The sequence below is a fragment of the Pyrus communis genome, chromosome 15, assembly GCF_041283825.1.
Source record: "Pyrus communis isolate YQ-2024b chromosome 15, ASM4128382v1, whole genome shotgun sequence".
NCBI lineage: Eukaryota > Viridiplantae > Streptophyta > Magnoliopsida > Rosales > Rosaceae > Pyrus > Pyrus communis.
This window is the reverse complement of record NC_142579.1, coordinates 18,285,620-18,303,648: the sequence shown is the minus strand read 5'-3', so window position 1 is coordinate 18,303,648 and position 18,029 is coordinate 18,285,620. Positions and strand designations below refer to the sequence as shown.

The 18,029-nt window shown below is 36.9% G+C and overlaps 1 protein-coding gene across 1 annotated transcript; it reads left to right on the top strand.

Annotated features, from left to right (window-relative positions):
- Window positions 1-6,151: 6,151 nt before the first annotated feature.
- Window positions 6,152-12,634, top strand: LOC137737130 (uncharacterized). The gene is made up of 9 exons (XM_068476519.2): window positions 6,152-6,852; window positions 8,606-8,812; window positions 8,938-9,189; window positions 10,157-10,223; window positions 10,314-10,496; window positions 10,646-10,737; window positions 11,302-11,484; window positions 11,553-11,689; window positions 11,901-12,634. Exons 1-9 carry the CDS (start codon window positions 6,343-6,345, stop codon window positions 12,085-12,087), a joined length of 1,818 nt encoding a protein of 605 aa, XP_068332620.2. The 5' UTR covers window positions 6,152-6,342; the 3' UTR covers window positions 12,088-12,634.
- Window positions 12,635-18,029: the final 5,395 nt, after the last annotated feature.

Here is an 18,029-nt window from a genome sequence, read left to right as displayed (position 1 = left end):
ACGAGTCGGAACCACCTAAAGTAGTCTGTACGATAGGACTGTGCACCTAACTTGGATCCAAGATGAGCGTGTGGTGCGGGAGGTGAACATCACGTGAAGGACTATGCCCAACTCTGGGCGGGAGCACTGACACCGGGGGTGCAGGTTATGAGCTCTATATGCATCTCAAATCACTACTGAATATAAACATGAATTATACTCACCTGGCACTTACCTGTGCGTCCGCAGCACCAAACATACATATATATATATATATATATGCAACTAGCAATGCATAAACAACGGCAATATAATGCATGGCATATAAACGAATAAACGTTTCAAATCAATTTCTGGGAAAAACATAAGTATATAGGTATATACGGAAAACCAAAAGCCCACTCACTGGTATGTGGAAGGGTCGTAACCCCCTAGCCTCGAGTGACCACGCTCGTCCTCGGGATAGGTATCACCTATATGCGAAACAACTATAAAAATGTTAATTTTAAAGCACATAACCAACCTTAAGAAATAACTTCTCATACAATGCTCAAATGGGGTGTATGAATACACCAACGTGATCTACTCAACCTCAGGAGCATCCCCAAATTTTTAGAAAAAATTTTCACCGTCGCACGCGCCGGCCACGCGCAGGCACATGCCTGGCACGCTGACGGCGTCAGTTAACGCCGTCAGGAATATTCCGTTAACTTTAACGGATTCCGTTAACGCCGTTAGGAATATTCCATCGTCTGCTCCGGCAAGGCTCCCTTCAAACCTTCATATCTTCTTCGTTTTTCAACCAAATTTCACAAAATTGGTACCAAAATGAAGCTTACAACGAGAGGAACAAATTCATACCACTTCCAAGTGCTAAAACACACGGGATCTCGCCAGGAAAACACCACCAACTCCGGCAAACCTCGAAACTCAAGATCCCAACATCCAAAACCTTCAAACGAACCACCCCGAGCCTCCTAAGGACCTCACCAAGCTTCATACAAGCTTGAAATTCCCAAAAACATAAGAATTAACGTGTGCATGAACAGTGACAAAAATCAGGTATCCCGAGTTCGACGTGAAAACGAAGGTATCCTTACCTGAAATGGGTATGGTTGAACTTCTACGGACCTCACGAGCAAGAATATATACTTTGTTTCCTCGATCTGTGAAGATTTGGAGGGTTTCTAGGTATGTCCGTACAAATGGAGGGGAAAAATGGGAGAGAGAGGGCTCGGGACAGGTGCAGGGACAAGGAAAGGGTGAGGGAAAATATGGGAGAGTGTGTCTGTGGTCCACAATCAGCCACACCAAGCTCAAAAACAACTACACAACGAAATTTCATGCTAGGGGCAAAATCATCTTTTCACGCGTACGTTTATAAAATTTCCGGGACGAGCTGTCACATTGCTTGCTATGCGCGAAACCACATGTCCATCTAACAAGTATGTGGTTGAGACCTAGGGCCGGTTCAGAGATTTTTGAGGCTCTGGGCGACACCAAAAATGTGCCCTCACTTCATATAAAAAATCATTTGCTTTTGCACATAAGACATTGATAAATTATATTTAGAAAAACACTTCAAACTCAGTAATTTAGAAACATGGAAAAACTAATGTATTTTGTATTGAGAGAAGGAAACCAAAAAACTTCAGGCTTACAAGTAGATAGATTATGAATTTTGTCTTCCATCTGAACTTTTAAAATGTTTTTGTATAAATCGTGAGGTGTTTTTTCTTATTTACTAACCTTGTCAATATAAGACTAAAAAAATAATGATATTTCAAGTTTTTAAGGATATGTATAAGTAATGAATGGGCACCAAATTAAACATTTTGATGACACATCATATGATTTGCAAATTTGGTTTAAAAATTTAGTCTACGCATTACCTTTTGTTGAAGATTAGACTTGAATTGGAATGAATGTTTAAAAATACCAACCCACATAGTTACTAGCTTGTAATTAAAAATAAATTAACAACCAAACAAAAATTGGTAAAGATTGAAAAAAATAAACATGCACATATCATTTCGAACTTAGGACCTCTCGTTAATATTAAATACAAAAATCATTGTTTCTAATTAAACTTCTAATCATTTAGCCAAATTTTATAAGTTTATACTGTTAGGAAAAGAAATTTGTAAAAATTGAAATTTAAATAAGCACACATGATGTTTTGAACTGAAGACCTCCTCATTAATTTCAAACAACAAAATCACAAGTTCTAGTTAATTTCTTTGTCATTAAACCAAATTTTATAAATTTATACTTTTATGAAAATGTATATAAATATGCCACACTAATAATTTTGGTGCTCCTAATTTTTTTGGACCCCATATAATCATCTTGCCCGCACTGGACCTGAGCCGACCTGTGAGACCCCAAGACAATTGTGAAAAATTATTGAATTAATAATAACATTCATTGCCTCTCACTCATTGAGCAATTAGATACATAATACTTAATGACAACACTTTTCAATATGATTAATCACAGCTGAGCGTTTGTTCGATCTACTTTTTCCATTTTATATTAAAATAGTATAAAATGTTTGCATTCATGTTCATGCCAGATCAGTTTTCATTTTCTAACCACAAGCGGCAATGTATATCAAATTCATATAAATTATAACAATGAAGATTCGACATGAGTGCAGAGATAGGATACTCGTCAAATCTTTTTTGTGAGGATTTCGGAAATTTTTTAATCATGTTCATTCATTGTATTTCGTGCGGTTAATTTTCGTCAGATACGGTTTATATTCAATTTTAAATAATATAATTTAAAATAATTTCTGACCATATGTACAATGAAAAGATATGATTAAAAGATCATCGGGATCTTCACAAAGAGAATCCGACGAGGATCTTATCTCATGAGTGCAGAGAAATAAGCACATTATTTAGTTAACTTGGCTAAGTCAAAATATGCAATTGTTGGATGGCTCTGGCCACCATCGACACCTCTCCATTTTTTCCGGCATACCCTTTTGAAGTTTCGACAACCATTGATGCTCTCCATTTTCTGACTCCTTTCTCTCTTGTTTCTCTTTGCAAACGTAGATCCAATCAATTGGGAAAGAGAGGCCGGTGTGAAGTGGAGTTATACGGTGCGAGAGAACAGAACAAATTATATAATCTCAACTACATATCTTGGAGTGGCGGCCAAATTTACAATTTATACATATACCAATCATGAAGGAAAACCCAATACAACAAGAAGAGTCAAACGACAATTATATGACTGCTTTTATTGGACAGGAATTGCCGAATTGGTTTCCAATATCTACTACAAGAGGCTACGTTGATGACTGATTTGGAGTTGTAGATGGTTTTGGTTTATCAGACGGGAGCATAAAGCGAAGTCATGTTTGGTGCAAACGCCGACAGAGTATGGTGGTTCCTATTCTTCTTAAGAGTATAACAGTTGTCAACAACCTCAAGGAAAAATTTTGCTGGGGAGGAGTGCAGAGGTGTGGTAGGGTTTGGGTTAGAGATTGAGTGTAGAGATAAAAACACACTTTCATTTTCCTTTTCTTATTTATTTTAAGGGCAAATTTAAACATTTGATGGATAACATTATTTACTTGGGTGCATAGATAAAATAAATGAATTCAAATAAAATTTCCACCTATGTTTCCCAATCATCTTTGTATTTATCGGTTGTATGAGAGGTGTTATTTACTTTTTACTTCTAGTGTGTTTATTTGAAATGGCCAATCTATTGTGATATCTCTTGAGCTATTGGAGGTGATTCCACTTTTTTATATGCTCGGTTGCTCCAGTTTTGAGTACTTTTTTTTTAAAATAACTAGCGAGAACATAGGCAGTTACTCAACTAGTTTAGACGTGTAAAAATGACTGGTCGCATGTTAGCTTACAACTTAGCATAGGACCAGATTCCATTGAGATTCGGATTAGTTAACCTTTTATCGACACTTGGACCGCTTTTTAGGTTATCCTCGCCTTGGGGCCATTGGCCTTGAAGGGTGAATTTGAGCTCGTCAAGTCGAGATAGATGAAAATAGGTATCAACAAAGCCTAATAAACCAATAATCTGCTTCTTTTTTTTTTTTCTTTCGTGCGGAGCCGGTTAATACTCGGGTAATCTAATGAGCTTTGTTATTTAGACACAACATTGGTTTTATAACTATTTTTGATACAATGATATTGAGATGTGAAATTTGGACTAAATCACATAATGTGTCATCTATTTTGGTATTAAATTTGTCATAATCGAACTTAAAGTCTCATTCTTATAAATAAAAAAGAATATCATTAAGCAGTAGCAGTAGCAAATAACTTTCTTGAAATTAAATAAAAAATGGTTAAACAGGATAATATTTGAAGGCTTCATAAGAAACAACATTATATGAAGGTTAAATTCTTCTCTCGGTGCCACCCACTCATTTTCCGAAGTTCATCTGCAACTCTCTCCGTTGAAGTCTCGATGACGGCTACCACTGTCACAACACTGCGTCATATGTCTCAGAAGGCTGACATTGAGACGATGTTGGCCACCAAGGTCCATCTGGGCACCAAAATTTGACAGAAAGATGTTGCGCGTCGAGGTCCATCTGGGCACCAAAAATTGATAGAAAGACATGTCTTCAAGAGACGCAACAATTGTAAGCATCATATCTCCCCCTTAATTTTCCTCCGATTTACTTATTTTTTGGTAACGTAATATAAAATTTCAGATTTTTGAAAATGTTTTAGTTGGTGTTGTGGTTTTTAAAATGGTGGGTTCTTTCTAATTTAAGCTGAAATGATCAATTGCATCGTTTGGTATATTGAGTTTGCATGTATATATGCAGTGACGGATCCAGAATTTCAAGATCGGGGGATCCCAAGATAAAAGTTCAAAATATATATATATATATATATATATATATATATTAAACTAGTTTTGTTCCATATCATTATTTTTTATTGAATTTAGTTCATTGAATAATCAAACAGTGATAAGAGCACGGATTTCAGCTCTCAAAATACAAAAAATAGGGGGGTCCCGGGTTTGAGGCTCCAAGCTGGTGAGTCTACTTGACTGTAGGCAGGAGAAAGCTGAAATAAGGTGGTGGACCAACAAATGGTGCTGGGGATGGAGTAACTTGAGTTTAAAGTTAGGAGGTTGCAGCGATTTGGGGTTAGGAGTTCTTAAATATAATTTGGGCATATTGGAAAGGACCGGGGTTCTCGGGCTCTGTATAAAAAACAAAGATATTTTAGTTTTTAAATACTTTATAATATATGGCTAAAAAACGCTGTCGTTTCAGCTAGGTCTTTTAAAACAAAAATTAGAAACCTCTTCTTCTTCATTATAAGCACTGTTGCATGCACATCCATGGAGGCAACAAGTCACTCCATTGCACCTGCCTAAATTGTTGAAGGGTCCCGAAGATCGATCACAAGTGTTTCTTCGAGCTTCCAGAGGGTCCTGGGACCTCCCGAGTCCCTATATGGATCCGCTCATGTATATATGTGTGTATTTTTCCTGGGTTTCTATATATGTGTGTGTATTCTTGCTGGGTTTGTAAAAAATTGTGATGGGTTGCTTTGTTGTGGATGGGTTTTTGTTTACATGTGAAGCAAACTATCAATTTTTGGGTCTGAAATCTCAAGAATTTTGCAATTTTTTATATGGTAGATGGCAATGGTGGCAATTGCTAGAAGAAGAAAGGAGGTTCAGTTTGATAACATTGTGTAGGTTTAACTGTGGATTAAACAAGGTATTTGAGTGATAACAGCATACTTTGAACACGGGAAGATGAAATGTTTAATGGAAATAAAATGAATATTTGGTTGAAACTGAAGTTGAAGTAAATAACATAAATATTTTGTTATATATCAGGACTTTTTTTTTCTTTCTTTTTTATAATTCTGCTTTTTAGTTCATGATTGTACTAAACGTTTCTTTAAGTTAATTCAGCGTGATCTATTTTAAGCCAGTTCAACTTAATCATTAAAGATAATTCAGTTTGAGATAATTTAGTCATAAACGCACTCTTTATATGGAGGAGGATTCTCTACCCCTCCTATTCTCATCCCCTTCCTCCTCCTCCTCTCACATATTATTTTTTGTCTTATTATCTTTATAAAAAAATTAATATAAGATGTTGACGTGGTTTAATTGTGATCATTCAAATAGGTAGGAAGGCATAGAAAGATAAAGAGATTAGGAGGTTAAATAATTTTCCTCCCCATTTATGTACTCCTGAAAAGTCCACTTAGTCACTGTCTCTCTCTCTCTCTAGCCCGTCTGTCTGTCGTCTTTAAACGCTACAACACCATTTCCGATGACTTCTGGGGACCGTAATTACTGAAACTCAGGCTGCTTCCACTGCTGCTTAAACCCTGCCACATGTCCGAAAACGACGTCGTGACGCGGACGTTCCGGGCCCTGGTGGAGGGCGCCGACCGGAAGTTTGCTAGGGTTCGCGACGTGCCGGCGTACGGACGCCTCCACAACCAGCACTACTTCCACAAGGTCTTCAAGGCCTACATGCGCCTATGGAAGTACCAGCAGGAGAACCGCTCTAAGCTCGTCGCCGCCGGCCTGAACCGCTGGGAAATCGGCGAGATCGCCAGCCGGATCGGCCAGCTCTACTTCGGCCAGTACATGCGCACCAGCGAGGCCCGATTCCTCGTCGAGGCCTACGTCTTCTACGAGGCCATTCTCAGCCGCAGCTACTTCGACGGCTCCACCGGTTCCAGAGGTTTCGGGAAGAAGGATATCGGAGTCCGCTTCAAGGAGTTGAGATTCTACGCCCGGTTTTTGCTTGTTTCCTTGATTTTGAACCGAACCGAGACGGTTCGTCTTCTCGCCGAGCGGTTCAAATCGCTTGTTGATGACTGCAAAGCCAATTTTCGGGTAATTTCTCGTTGTTTTCTGGGCATTAGGATTTGTTTGGTTTCTGAGAAAGTGAGAAGTGAGAACCAATTAATCATACAAATTATTAGAATATTTTGACTGGGTTCTTAATATTCTAGGAAATACAGTGCACTAACAAGTCCAAGATAAAATCTTTCTCAAATTTAAGGACAAATTTTTATGGTGGTTGCTGTGATTGGATCAATTGTGCGATTTATAGTTGCACTTCTGAATTTTGTTTCACCTTTTAGATATATGCAATCTAGGGTCTTCTGTCTTCGGTTTTCAAGCTAAGATTCATTTCTATGTGTTGTGTTAATTGTCATTTTACTCAGTGAAAAGGACCTGTCCCATAAAGTCGAGTGTTGCCATGCTGTTATGAAACTTATTAAAGAGATGTGAATTCCTCCTTAATGAAAGTGGTACCGCCAGCCGAGTTGTTCCGTGAGGAAGGCAGCTCACCAGCTCAGGTGGGTCTGAAATCCACATCATATTGATGGGGAGATAAGGGAGAACATCTAGAAAAACCCAGTCGCCAATCGAAAGTCTCGTTTGCAATATATTCATGAGCTGGTTATTTTTTGTAATTTAGAACAACTGCCAGCACATCGGGTAGCTAATTTTAAACATATGAGAATTTTGGTGGTGTATGATTGAAGCTCAGATCAAGTACAAATTGGCTAGATTTAAAATTTTATAAGTTGAGACTAAATTTAGCATCTCATGCATACGGAGATGGGAATACTTCGTTGGATGTGTGGGCACACGAGAAAGGACAAGATTAGGAGCGAGGATATTAGAGTTAAATTAGGAGTAGCCGAAATTGAAGATAAGATGGGAGAAAATCGGTTAAGGTGGTTTGGACATGTGAAACAAAGACCTACAAACGCTCCGGTTAGAAGATGTGATTACGAGACAGAGGCTCAAACCAAAGGGGTAAAAGAAGACCTAGGAAGACTTGGAAAGAGACTCTAAGAAAAGACTTGGACTACCTGGTTCTAACGGAAGACGTGATGGGCGCAAGGCCTTCTAGGATTCATATAGCCAATCCCACTTAGTGGGATAAGACTTTGTTGTTGTTGTTGTATGGATGCGGAGGGATGATTTGGGGATTATGATGGAAGTGAGAGTAATCAGGGACAAATCTGGAATGAAGCCAAATGATGTATACACAGTATGGTGGGCTTGCCTCAAAATAGTGATATGTGATTTCTGGATATGTATGCATTGCTTAAAATGCACTGTGATCTATAGGAATGGTGCCAGTAGTTCAGATACAAGTGGGCAAAGTGACTGAGAGAAGCAGGTGGATTAGGGTGAAGTCAGTGGAATTATGCAGATGCACAGGGACTCTTCAGGTTTAGGGGTGGTTGATCTCTTGAGGTCCAACGCGTGTCTCTGGAGTTACTAAGTTGTTGGGTGAAGCAATTTGAAGTTGCAAGTCACCGAAACCCATTTGTTTTCTGCTTGGACTCTTTGAAAAATTTATGAATGAAATAACTGAAAACCACATGCAAGAGTTGATCAAATTTTTACTGATGGAATATTTATGCATTCACTTATGTCCCAATTTAAATAGCTTATGTCACTTATGTCCCAATTTAAATAGCTTATGTGTCTGTAAACTTTTATTTATGTCTTAGTTCAAACTTCAAATAGTTAACTTGTATTAGTGTTCCTCGAATAAGTTCTTGCATGGTTCTTTCATTAGATTACCTGCATGATTTTGGACATTTGAGTTATCTTTTCTCAGGACACTAATTTTAAAGAATGGAGGCTAGTGGTGCAAGAAATTGCTCGATTTATGAAAGTTGATACGGCCTTTATGAATGTCAGGCCATTGCGATACTCTACCTTGTTTGATTCGCATCCAGCATCTCTTCCATATGTTGCTCGTTTCCATGCAAAGAGAGTCTTAAAATTTCAAGATGCATTGTTAACAAGCTATCACCATAATGAGGTAAAAATAAAAAGATGATTGTTTATATCTTTAATCATTGATTTTAATTCATTTCAGAATTGATTATAATATACAGCCGTCACAAAGGAAAAAGTATGTGAATGTCCATGCATTTTGACTTGCAGGTCAAATTTGCTGAACTTACATTGGACACCTACCGAATGCTGCAATGTTTGGAATGGGAGCCAAGCGGGTCTTTCTACCAAAAGCGTCCAGTTGAACCAAAGGAGAATGGTGTTTTTATTGAACACTCTGGGGTTTCTGCAGCATCTGGAGTAATTGATATGAACTTGGCTGCGGACATGACTGATCCAAGTTTACCCCCAAATCCAAGGAAAGCTGTTATCTATCGTCCATCTGTGACACATTTGATAGCGGTTAGTGCTAAAGAAATTTATTGTCATGTTTGTTATTTGAGGGCTATGTCTCTGGAACTGTAGGGATCTGCTTAGAGCCTTGAAACTCATGTTCTGTGATGCATGAAATGTGCACATTCAAAATGACAAAAAAGTTACAAAACTACAAACAGAAATGGAAAAATCCAAAATATAGGACACAAGAAAAAAAATGTAATTCTGTATTTTTATTCTATTTGGCACATTAATTGATTTACAAAAGGTATGGCTGATTTAAGGTATATTAATAAAATTTTGGTCAAAGTCTCACATCTATTTTGGTTTGAAAACAAAAATATTGAAAAACTAGTTGCATGTATTTTAACCTTTGCTTTGTTATCATTAATCCTGTGGTAAAGGAAGAAACACTAGAGTGTGAGCCTTCATGTCTTACTAGTCCGTACTTTGTTAGTTGAAATGCCAATGAATGCCCTGGCCCCTTGGTCTCCATTTCATGGGTATGATGAGGGTTTTGGTTGATGAAAAACATATTTTTACCAAAAACAGGAAGAATCTTTTTATTATTTTTTCTGTACTACAAAAATGAGCCCAAGTCTTCACTTATTTTTTTTTCTTTTCATTTTGAAATTGGCCTATTGTGTGGAGTTCATCCTGGATGTGTCCACCCTTTCTTTTTGCAGGTTAAATATAGGGATGCATCCCATGTATTCACATGTTTTGAACACACAATGTCATGTCATATTTGTTTCGTCAGCTTTATCATGCAGTTAAACCTTTGTTTGAAAAATGGCATTGCCAATTGCACTGTTCGTTCATATACCTGCAATAGAAGTAATGGTGTAATGTTTTAATGCAACTACGTAGTGTGGGACCATTAAATATTGGTTGCTTCTTTGCCAGTGAAAATTTTCAATCTATCATATACATATATATTTTCTTTTTTCAATGTTTAGTTGCCAATGCTGAGATATTATTGATGCGTCGGCAGGTGATGGCTACAATATGTGAGGAGCTTCCTCTGGACAGTATTATGCTAGTTTATCTGTCAGCCTCAGGTTAAATTTGGTTTCGTCAAATAAATATCAACTCATCAATCTTCGTGTCTTGTCATCCCAAATTAGTAAACTTGGTGATCAATTGTGCAGGGAAGGTTGGTCGCAGTAATGCTAGTCAGGTGTACAACTCTGGAGGATCACAGAAGTCCTCAAAAAACAAAGCTCCTCTCCAAGATCAGAATAAGTTTCTGCCTGAATCATGTATAAATAACAAGGGAGAGTCGAGTGGCTATTATGATCAATATCTGTGGTTTGGTCCTAGAGGAAATGGTGGTAGGTTCCTGTAATGCATCCATATGCTGCCTTGTTTTATTTAGGCTACTTTCATGCGCAGTAAACTGTTTAAGTCATTCATTTATTTGTTGTCTTCCCTATGTTATTGTTCCACTCTTATATTAGTTTTACGTTTTTTTTATTTTCAGGTTTGAACAACCTTTACCCTGGCGATATAATTCCTTTTACTCGTAGGCCTCTTTTCTTGATAATAGATAGCGACAACAGCCATGCATTCAAGGCAGGTTTGTCAAAACTTGTGCATGAATTCTGTAGTTGCATGTTTTTACAGTGGAGTGTAGTTACAAATCAGATTTTCTTCCTTTATCCCAAAATGTTTTTTGACATTTTATGGTTATTGTTTTGATTTCATTTTATGGGGTCCACATTTCTTTGTTCTTGGAGTAAGTTTTGAAATGTTGAGAGTAACTTATTAAGTTACTGGAACTAGCAATGTTTTACTCGGTAATTGTTATTGGAAACGCGTACATCCCTAACAACCTTGAAGCCCTTCTGGCTCAAATATGTTTTGGCATCTAACTTCAAAGGAGTGTCAATGGCTAGCGAATCTTTCTAGTGTTGCACTTGTGGAAAAGTCTTCTGATATATTGGCCCTCCCATTCCCTCCCCAAATGCCAACTTCTGTTCATGGTTCTTGGTCATTTTGATGGGATTGGAGAAGGTTTCTCTCCATCTTATGGTCTTTGTTCATTACCTGATGTTTGAGACGGTGGATTGAGTTGATCTGCGTCTGAGCAGTGTTTGTCAGTGAAAATACTTACATTCTGCTGATGGATGATTTCAGGTTTTACATGGAGCGGAAAGAGGAGAGACGGCTGCTCTGCTTCTTTCACCTTTGAGACCAGCGTTCAAGAATCCAGCTGATGCTGATTTAACGCAAAATGGAAGTCAGTTTACCTTTTTCTTGACTGCTCCCTTGGCAGCATTCTGCCAATTAGTTGGATTCTCCTCTTCTGATACCAAAGCAGTAAGTTAATTGCAAGGACTGCAGTCCATTTTATTTTAGTTGTTCCAATTGATTTATTCTGTTTTCAGGAGGTTTATAGCAATGCTGAAAGCATACTCTCGGCTGCCTTCTCTGAGTGGGAAGTTATTCTTTGTACGACAAGAAGCCTGGATCTGGTATGGGCACAAGTTCTATCAGATCCTTTTTTGCGGCGACTTATTCTGAGGTATGCATCTTCCCCAGTCTGCCAAGGAATAGAAGGCAACAAATATCTGGTTCTGTAATTTGTTATGTTTAGCATTATCGCTATCTTACTGCATTTGCCTTAATGATGGGAAACGAGAGATGATAGCAATTGTCTTGGTGTTTCGTTGTTTTAATTATTTTGTTTAAAACTCAAAATAGCGGAAATGCTTACATAATACTCCTACTTCCAGATTTATATTCTGCAGAGCTGTGCTTTCTTTCTTCTGCCCTCCTGAAGATAGTGAGCAGCATTTGCCGGTTTGCCTACCTATTCTTCCCAATCCCGTTTCTCCAGATTCTGAAGTTGTGTGGTCTGCTGTCCACAGGCTTGCAAAGCACCTCAGCGTCTCTGACTATTTTCACTTTGTTGACACATGATTATCTAATTAGATAGTAAAGCTAGATTGTAAGTATAGCACTCTGGGGTTAAGGGCTCCTCGATCTGGTGTGACCATGGCACAGATAAATCAATTGGCTTACTAGGGGCGGGGTTGAGAAGATACTAATCGGCTGATGTGTAATGGGTGGTGTTATTGTGTTTAGGTTGGTGTCTGATCCTTATAGGGTGTGAACTTTTCCAGGTGAATCTTCAAATTACATATAGTTGTCAATACCTTGTAAAGAAAATCAGCTGGTGAAACAAATTTTAAATTATTTTAACCTCTCGTGACGGCAATTTTTACGGTCTTGTTGAAGCTTATGGTTCTCAGAGGAATTTTTGAATGGCCTCTGCTACTGCTACTTCACAATGTGATTTGAGTTTTTTGGCTTGTATTTTGTATTTTGTAATTTGTATAAACACCTTCATTTTTATTAATTTATTTGGTGAGTGTATTTGAGGGAGTTAGGAAGGGAAAGTCTGGTATGATACATTTGATAGAGATTGCTCCATAATAATGTACTAATAATACCGTATTTTGCACAACTTTGTTGGCTGGATTTTCGTACATTTATTTTTACCTTTCACATACTCTTATTAATTTTTTGCTATTGGTCTTCTTCATTTTATTTAATCCGACAATCGAAAATTGAAAAGGGTGTGTGAAAAGTAAACTTCTCATACCTAACCCTCCCTCAAAGAGCAAGTGGCTAAGAGCAAAGAGCTAACTGCTAACAGCTAGTAGCAGGACTAAGCAAGAGCGGATCCACATAGGGACCTGGGAAGTCTAAGGACCAGTCGACAATCCTAAATCGCTGCTATAAATTTTCTGGGGACCCTTCATACTCAAGTATGAGGTCTGTGCAGGTTGTAGGTTGCAGTGGCTGTCTTCTTCTCGGAGAAGATGACCACGCACGGAGAAGAAAGAAAATAGGGACCCTTCCTGCCTTTTTCCTCCTTGCTTCTGCCATGGTCTCATTCGTCGGTGCCACCCACTTCTCCTCCAACCTTTCTCTGTCGTCTGGCGGGGGGCAATACATAAGCCCAAATTTCCCCAAATTATTTCAACCATCTTAGTAATTTTTCTTATGGGTGAAATTTCCTTCATAAGGTTAGTAAGATGGATATGATCTATCATGGGTTGGTGAAATTTGGGGGTGGAGCTGCCATGGCTTCGGGAGAATGGGGAGGGAGGTAGTTGGTGGAGGTATGGCAGTTTTGTTCTTAGTGAGATAGAAGGTGGATGTTTGGAAACTAGTAAAAGAGAAAAATGGTGTGTTTGGTTAGAAAGATAGTGGGAGTTTGGGGAAGTTTTATTTGATCGGTGTTTTAAATTTAGTGGTTCATATTAGATAATCAATAACTTAGGTACTCCCTAGTAACTTATGAAACCTCGTAATAGACGCTTGAATTATGATTTTATAATTTGTAATATTGTTTTGCATATGATTTTTGAATGAAATGTATTATATTTAAATTTTCAATGTTATTTTTGTCTATAAATTTTTTGACCTTTATAATTGGGACCTCCCGAGTTTAAAATTCTGGATCCGCCACTGGGACTAAGATAGTAGATAATAAAGAATGAGTATGTGGATAGCATTATCTTTTTTCTTTCATAGTAAGTAGTACGTACTGCTAAGAAAAATCACGGTTATATATACATACATATATATATTATTTTTTAAAATATACGATATTATTAATTTTACAGGGTAAGAGAGTGGACCCAGCCTCACAAGGGTCTTAGCTATAAGAGCATTTCTAGTGGGGCTCTATATGGGACTAGAAAAGTGGTGGATATAGCTCATTTTAGAGCTCCGAAAAATCTTTGAGGTTTTATAAAAGAATTTCTCCTAATAAGGGGCTATTTCTTTCGCGCTCTATATATTTATTTATGTAGATTTGATCATGCGATAATATATTTTTTTTGTGTGAACTTTTTTTAAGTTGATTTTTTAACGTGTTATTTTAAATTTTTTTTATTTTTTTTATTTTTTATTTTTTTATGAATCTTTCAACCTAAAAAAGTTTAAACTCTGACAAAGTTAGATTTTATCACTTATGAACCGTTTGTTGGATTAAATTCTCTTATCTCAATTTCATTTGTTGAAACAAACTCCTACTTCGCCTTCTAAAATAATTTGATTTTCATGTACAACACAATAATTTACCTAGCACCAATTGGTAAATTAGTATCACATAATTTTGAAAAACATATTCGAAAATTTCACCCACCAATGCCCATGAAATCAATTTGAAATTTAATGCTTATGGAATTTAAAACAATCATTAATTAGCCAAATTGCAATAAATTACAAACAAACACAACCAAATGTTTCATCACATAATAAGGGGCATTTTAGGACTATAAAATTTTGTAATCTGACTCATAAAGCAAATTTAATAAATTTTTATTTTTTTTGTTAAAACCCAATAAACGGGTTATTTCATGAAAAGATATATATGATGTGTTAAGGGGGAAATCCAAATTTTTAGATTAATAAAAGTGAACCTTTTTAGTAAAACAGTTTATATCATTTTATGTGTTAAGCATTAAACATACAAATAAAATGTAGGAGGATCTTTGGAACAAAAATGTGTAAGAAAAAAGAATAAAATGAGAGTATAAGTATTCGCAAGTAGAGGGAGAGTGATAGAATTTGGCTCACATGAATTGCTACTTTTCTCGTGGGACGCATTGTTTTTTGGGCCAGATGTAGACTAATTTTATGCTATCCAAAAAAGGAAGTTGATAGTCCAAGTGGTGGATTTAACCCCATTTTTTGGCTCATTGGGGATGAAAAGTTTTCACTAAGGTTTAAAATGTAGTAGCCTCATAGAAGAGAAAGCCCCCATTGGGGATGCCTCTAATAATTTGGTTCATATTTATTTTTTACGACAATCAAACCAAAGATCTCTCACTTACAAACAGTGTTTAAAATATCGGTATTAGTGGAAATATCAAAATGCAAATTTATGGAAATATCAACGGATATATTGAATAAGAATATCGAAATCGATTGCTTTCAATGAAAATGATGGAAATTTAAAATGAGATTTTGGAGATTGTCAAACATTGGTTTAAACGAAAAAGAGAGGATCCTCCTTGTGAGAATCCCAAGATCCTCCAATTACATTCGTTTATCGTACATCGTGCGACTAATTTTTGTCAAGCACTGTTTATATTCAATTTTAAATAATAAAAAATTACAATGATTTCTAACCACACGATGTATGATAAATGAATGTGAATAGAGGATCCCCAAGATCCTCACAAAAAGGATCCGGCGAGGATCCTCCTGGTGAACGAAATATAAAAGTTTCTCCGATATTTAACATATGTATAAGAAATATCGACGATGTTTGTCAATTTTAGCCTAAACTTAGGAATTTCTTCGAAATGAGGTGAAGATAAAACTTCACCCCACATTTCTAAATATTTCTTTTATTTTTTTGGATATTTTCATGGAAATATCAACAGTATTGAAGAAATTTTAAACATTGCTTGCAAATGAAAATGAATGCTACTAGACCGCAATATTAAGGCCATCTTCAATCGAGATGGCTAAATATAGTCCCATCTAGAATTATAGTTATGCACAAAATTATTTTAAATGAATAGAGTCAAGCCATACTCATATGCCTTTTCCAACCAAAAGAGCTAAATATAGCCCACTCAATAATTTATTAGTTTTAAGTTTATACTTTAAATTTATTGGTTAATTTAATTAAACTACATTTGGATGTTTTCAATTCCAATTGTTGAAGTTGAATAAAATATTGTATTTGAGGAGCTGTGTCCCAAAAAGGGCTAAGAGTAAGACTACATTTGGCTAGGCTAATGACCCTTTGACCAAATAATGGTGACTCAACAAAATTATAGTTTAGTCATCGGTTGAAAATGAGTTTTTGATCAAATCAGAACATTTTTTGGCTTTTGGACCTTTAGAATGGTTGGATCTTACATACAATGTGTACTGCTGAGTGAGATGCAGTATTGTAGTTGAATCCTAAACTAAATCACAAAAGGTCAGTTTGTTGTTTCCTAGCTTTCCAATTTAACAATTACTTATGAATTTAGGGGGCGTTTGTTGCAACGGATTATCTCGGACTGGACTAACTTCAGGGACTAAGCTGGACTGGCTTAGAATAGACTAAGTTTGACTGACTTAGTGAAGTGTTTGGTGCAATGTCGGACTAAGAAGCAGAACTCTAGTATTATATTATATAATCTATTATCTTTTAATATTTTATTATTAATTTAATCAAATACTAATATTTTATAATATTCTACCTTTTTTCTTCTTTCTGGAATCATCTTCTTCAACTCTTTTTTCTTTGTTCGACATCTTCTCTCTGTCTAAACCTCTCTTTTTCTCCGCCCATTGTTTACCTCCTTTCTCTGTACCTCTATCTTCTCCCATCTTCCTTTTTTCTTCCGATCCACCTCAAATAACTTTGGCCTCCTTCTTATTTTTCAAAGTTTGAAACTTTGTATTTATTTTGTTTTGCCTCAAAGAAAACGGCATGGCGCGGGTGCTGTAGCTGTGGGTAACGGAACGAGTTGAAATTTCAGAGTTCATTCTAAGATCCTTGCGGTGATTGTGAGGCGTTGGAATTGAGGGCTCGAGGACTATCTGGGAAAGGGTAGAGAAGTGCTTAGGCTTAAAGCTGTGGTGTGGGGGATTATCTGGGATTATGCCATGTGAATTGTTTCTTTCGGATATATGGGGTGGGCTGTGGTGGTCGTCCGTTTCTCTGCTTTTATTCCTCAGCCGCGGGAATGAAGTGGGAAAGGAAAAAGATGCAGTTCGTGCCCAGCTTATTCATTTCTCTGTTTTCTGGGTCGAAGGGCGCGACCAATGAGCTTGGTCTGAGCGGAGGTGAATCGGACGATGGAGCTCGTGAGTTCTCCGATTGAAGTTTGAATCAAGGTCTTTGTTCATGATTCAGGGTTGGGGACGAGGAGAGGTAGAGAACGCGAGCAGAGAGGAGAGTAGAGGATGCGAGCAGAGAGCAATCGAATGGATTAGCTAGTCTCATAGTTTGCGACATCTCTCGCTAAGACTATCTAGCATGGTCCTTAGTCGAGGCGAGTCCGACTTACTCCCATTAAAGCTAGTCCCGTGAAGTAACAAACATGGGATTGGACTAATTATTAGTCTAGTCCAGTCCAATGAGGGCTAGTGAAGGGAAACAAACACACCCTTAGCACTTGTTAAAATATTTTGCAAAATAGTTAAAAGCATTCTTTTACCGGTCTGAAAACTAGTTGTCTACAACACTTGCCACCATCACAAAGAAATCATGACTCCAAACCAAGGCGAATAGGGATTGTGAGTGCGGCTTGGTTCCTAAAAAATTTGTGCTTGGGAAGTCTTTATTTTATTTTTTATTTTAAATATAGGGGGTCTTTTAATATATACTGATAATATATTAATCTTTCTTAATATGCACTTCTAGTAACACATATGGCAGTAGCGTACTTTTTGTTTCGAGTCAGATGGTATATCAAAAGCAAAATTAATGTGATGGTAAGAAATGCATCCGTGGGAGTTTGAATACAGATTTAAGTTAGATGTCTTTTTAATTAAGAAATTCTATTATTGTTAAAGGAATTTGCCGTCCCAAAAGTCAATCTACAGTATAATATCAACTTTAAAATTAAAAATTCCCACCTAACATTTTTCATTTTGTTGTTTGTTTTTTGGGTGAACAACATGTTTCATTTTTGCCGGTAACAAACGGCAACGTTTTTCCCTTCCAACAATTCAACTCCCCGTTTAAAACAAAATTTTGCAAAACTTCGTATCCATATGAAAATAAGTGGACCAATAGGAAGCCAGAATTAGTCATTAGGGATCCGCGTCACCAACCTAAAATCAAATCACAACCGGATATTGAAAGTGAGAAAACACAGCTAAGCCCATTCATAGCC

Excerpts from the sequence above, each read along its gene's own strand:
- LOC137737130 (XM_068476519.2), top strand. The coding sequence starts at position 6,343 with ATGTCCGAAAACGACGTCGTGACGCGGACGTTCCGGGCCCTGGTGGAG. Across the intron at positions 8,813-8,937 it reads CAAGCTATCACCATAATGAG|GTCAAATTTGCTGAACTTAC; the intron begins GTAAAAATAAAA and ends TTTGACTTGCAG. Across the intron at positions 10,497-10,645 it reads TGGTCCTAGAGGAAATGGTG|GTTTGAACAACCTTTACCCT; the intron begins GTAGGTTCCTGT and ends TTTTATTTTCAG.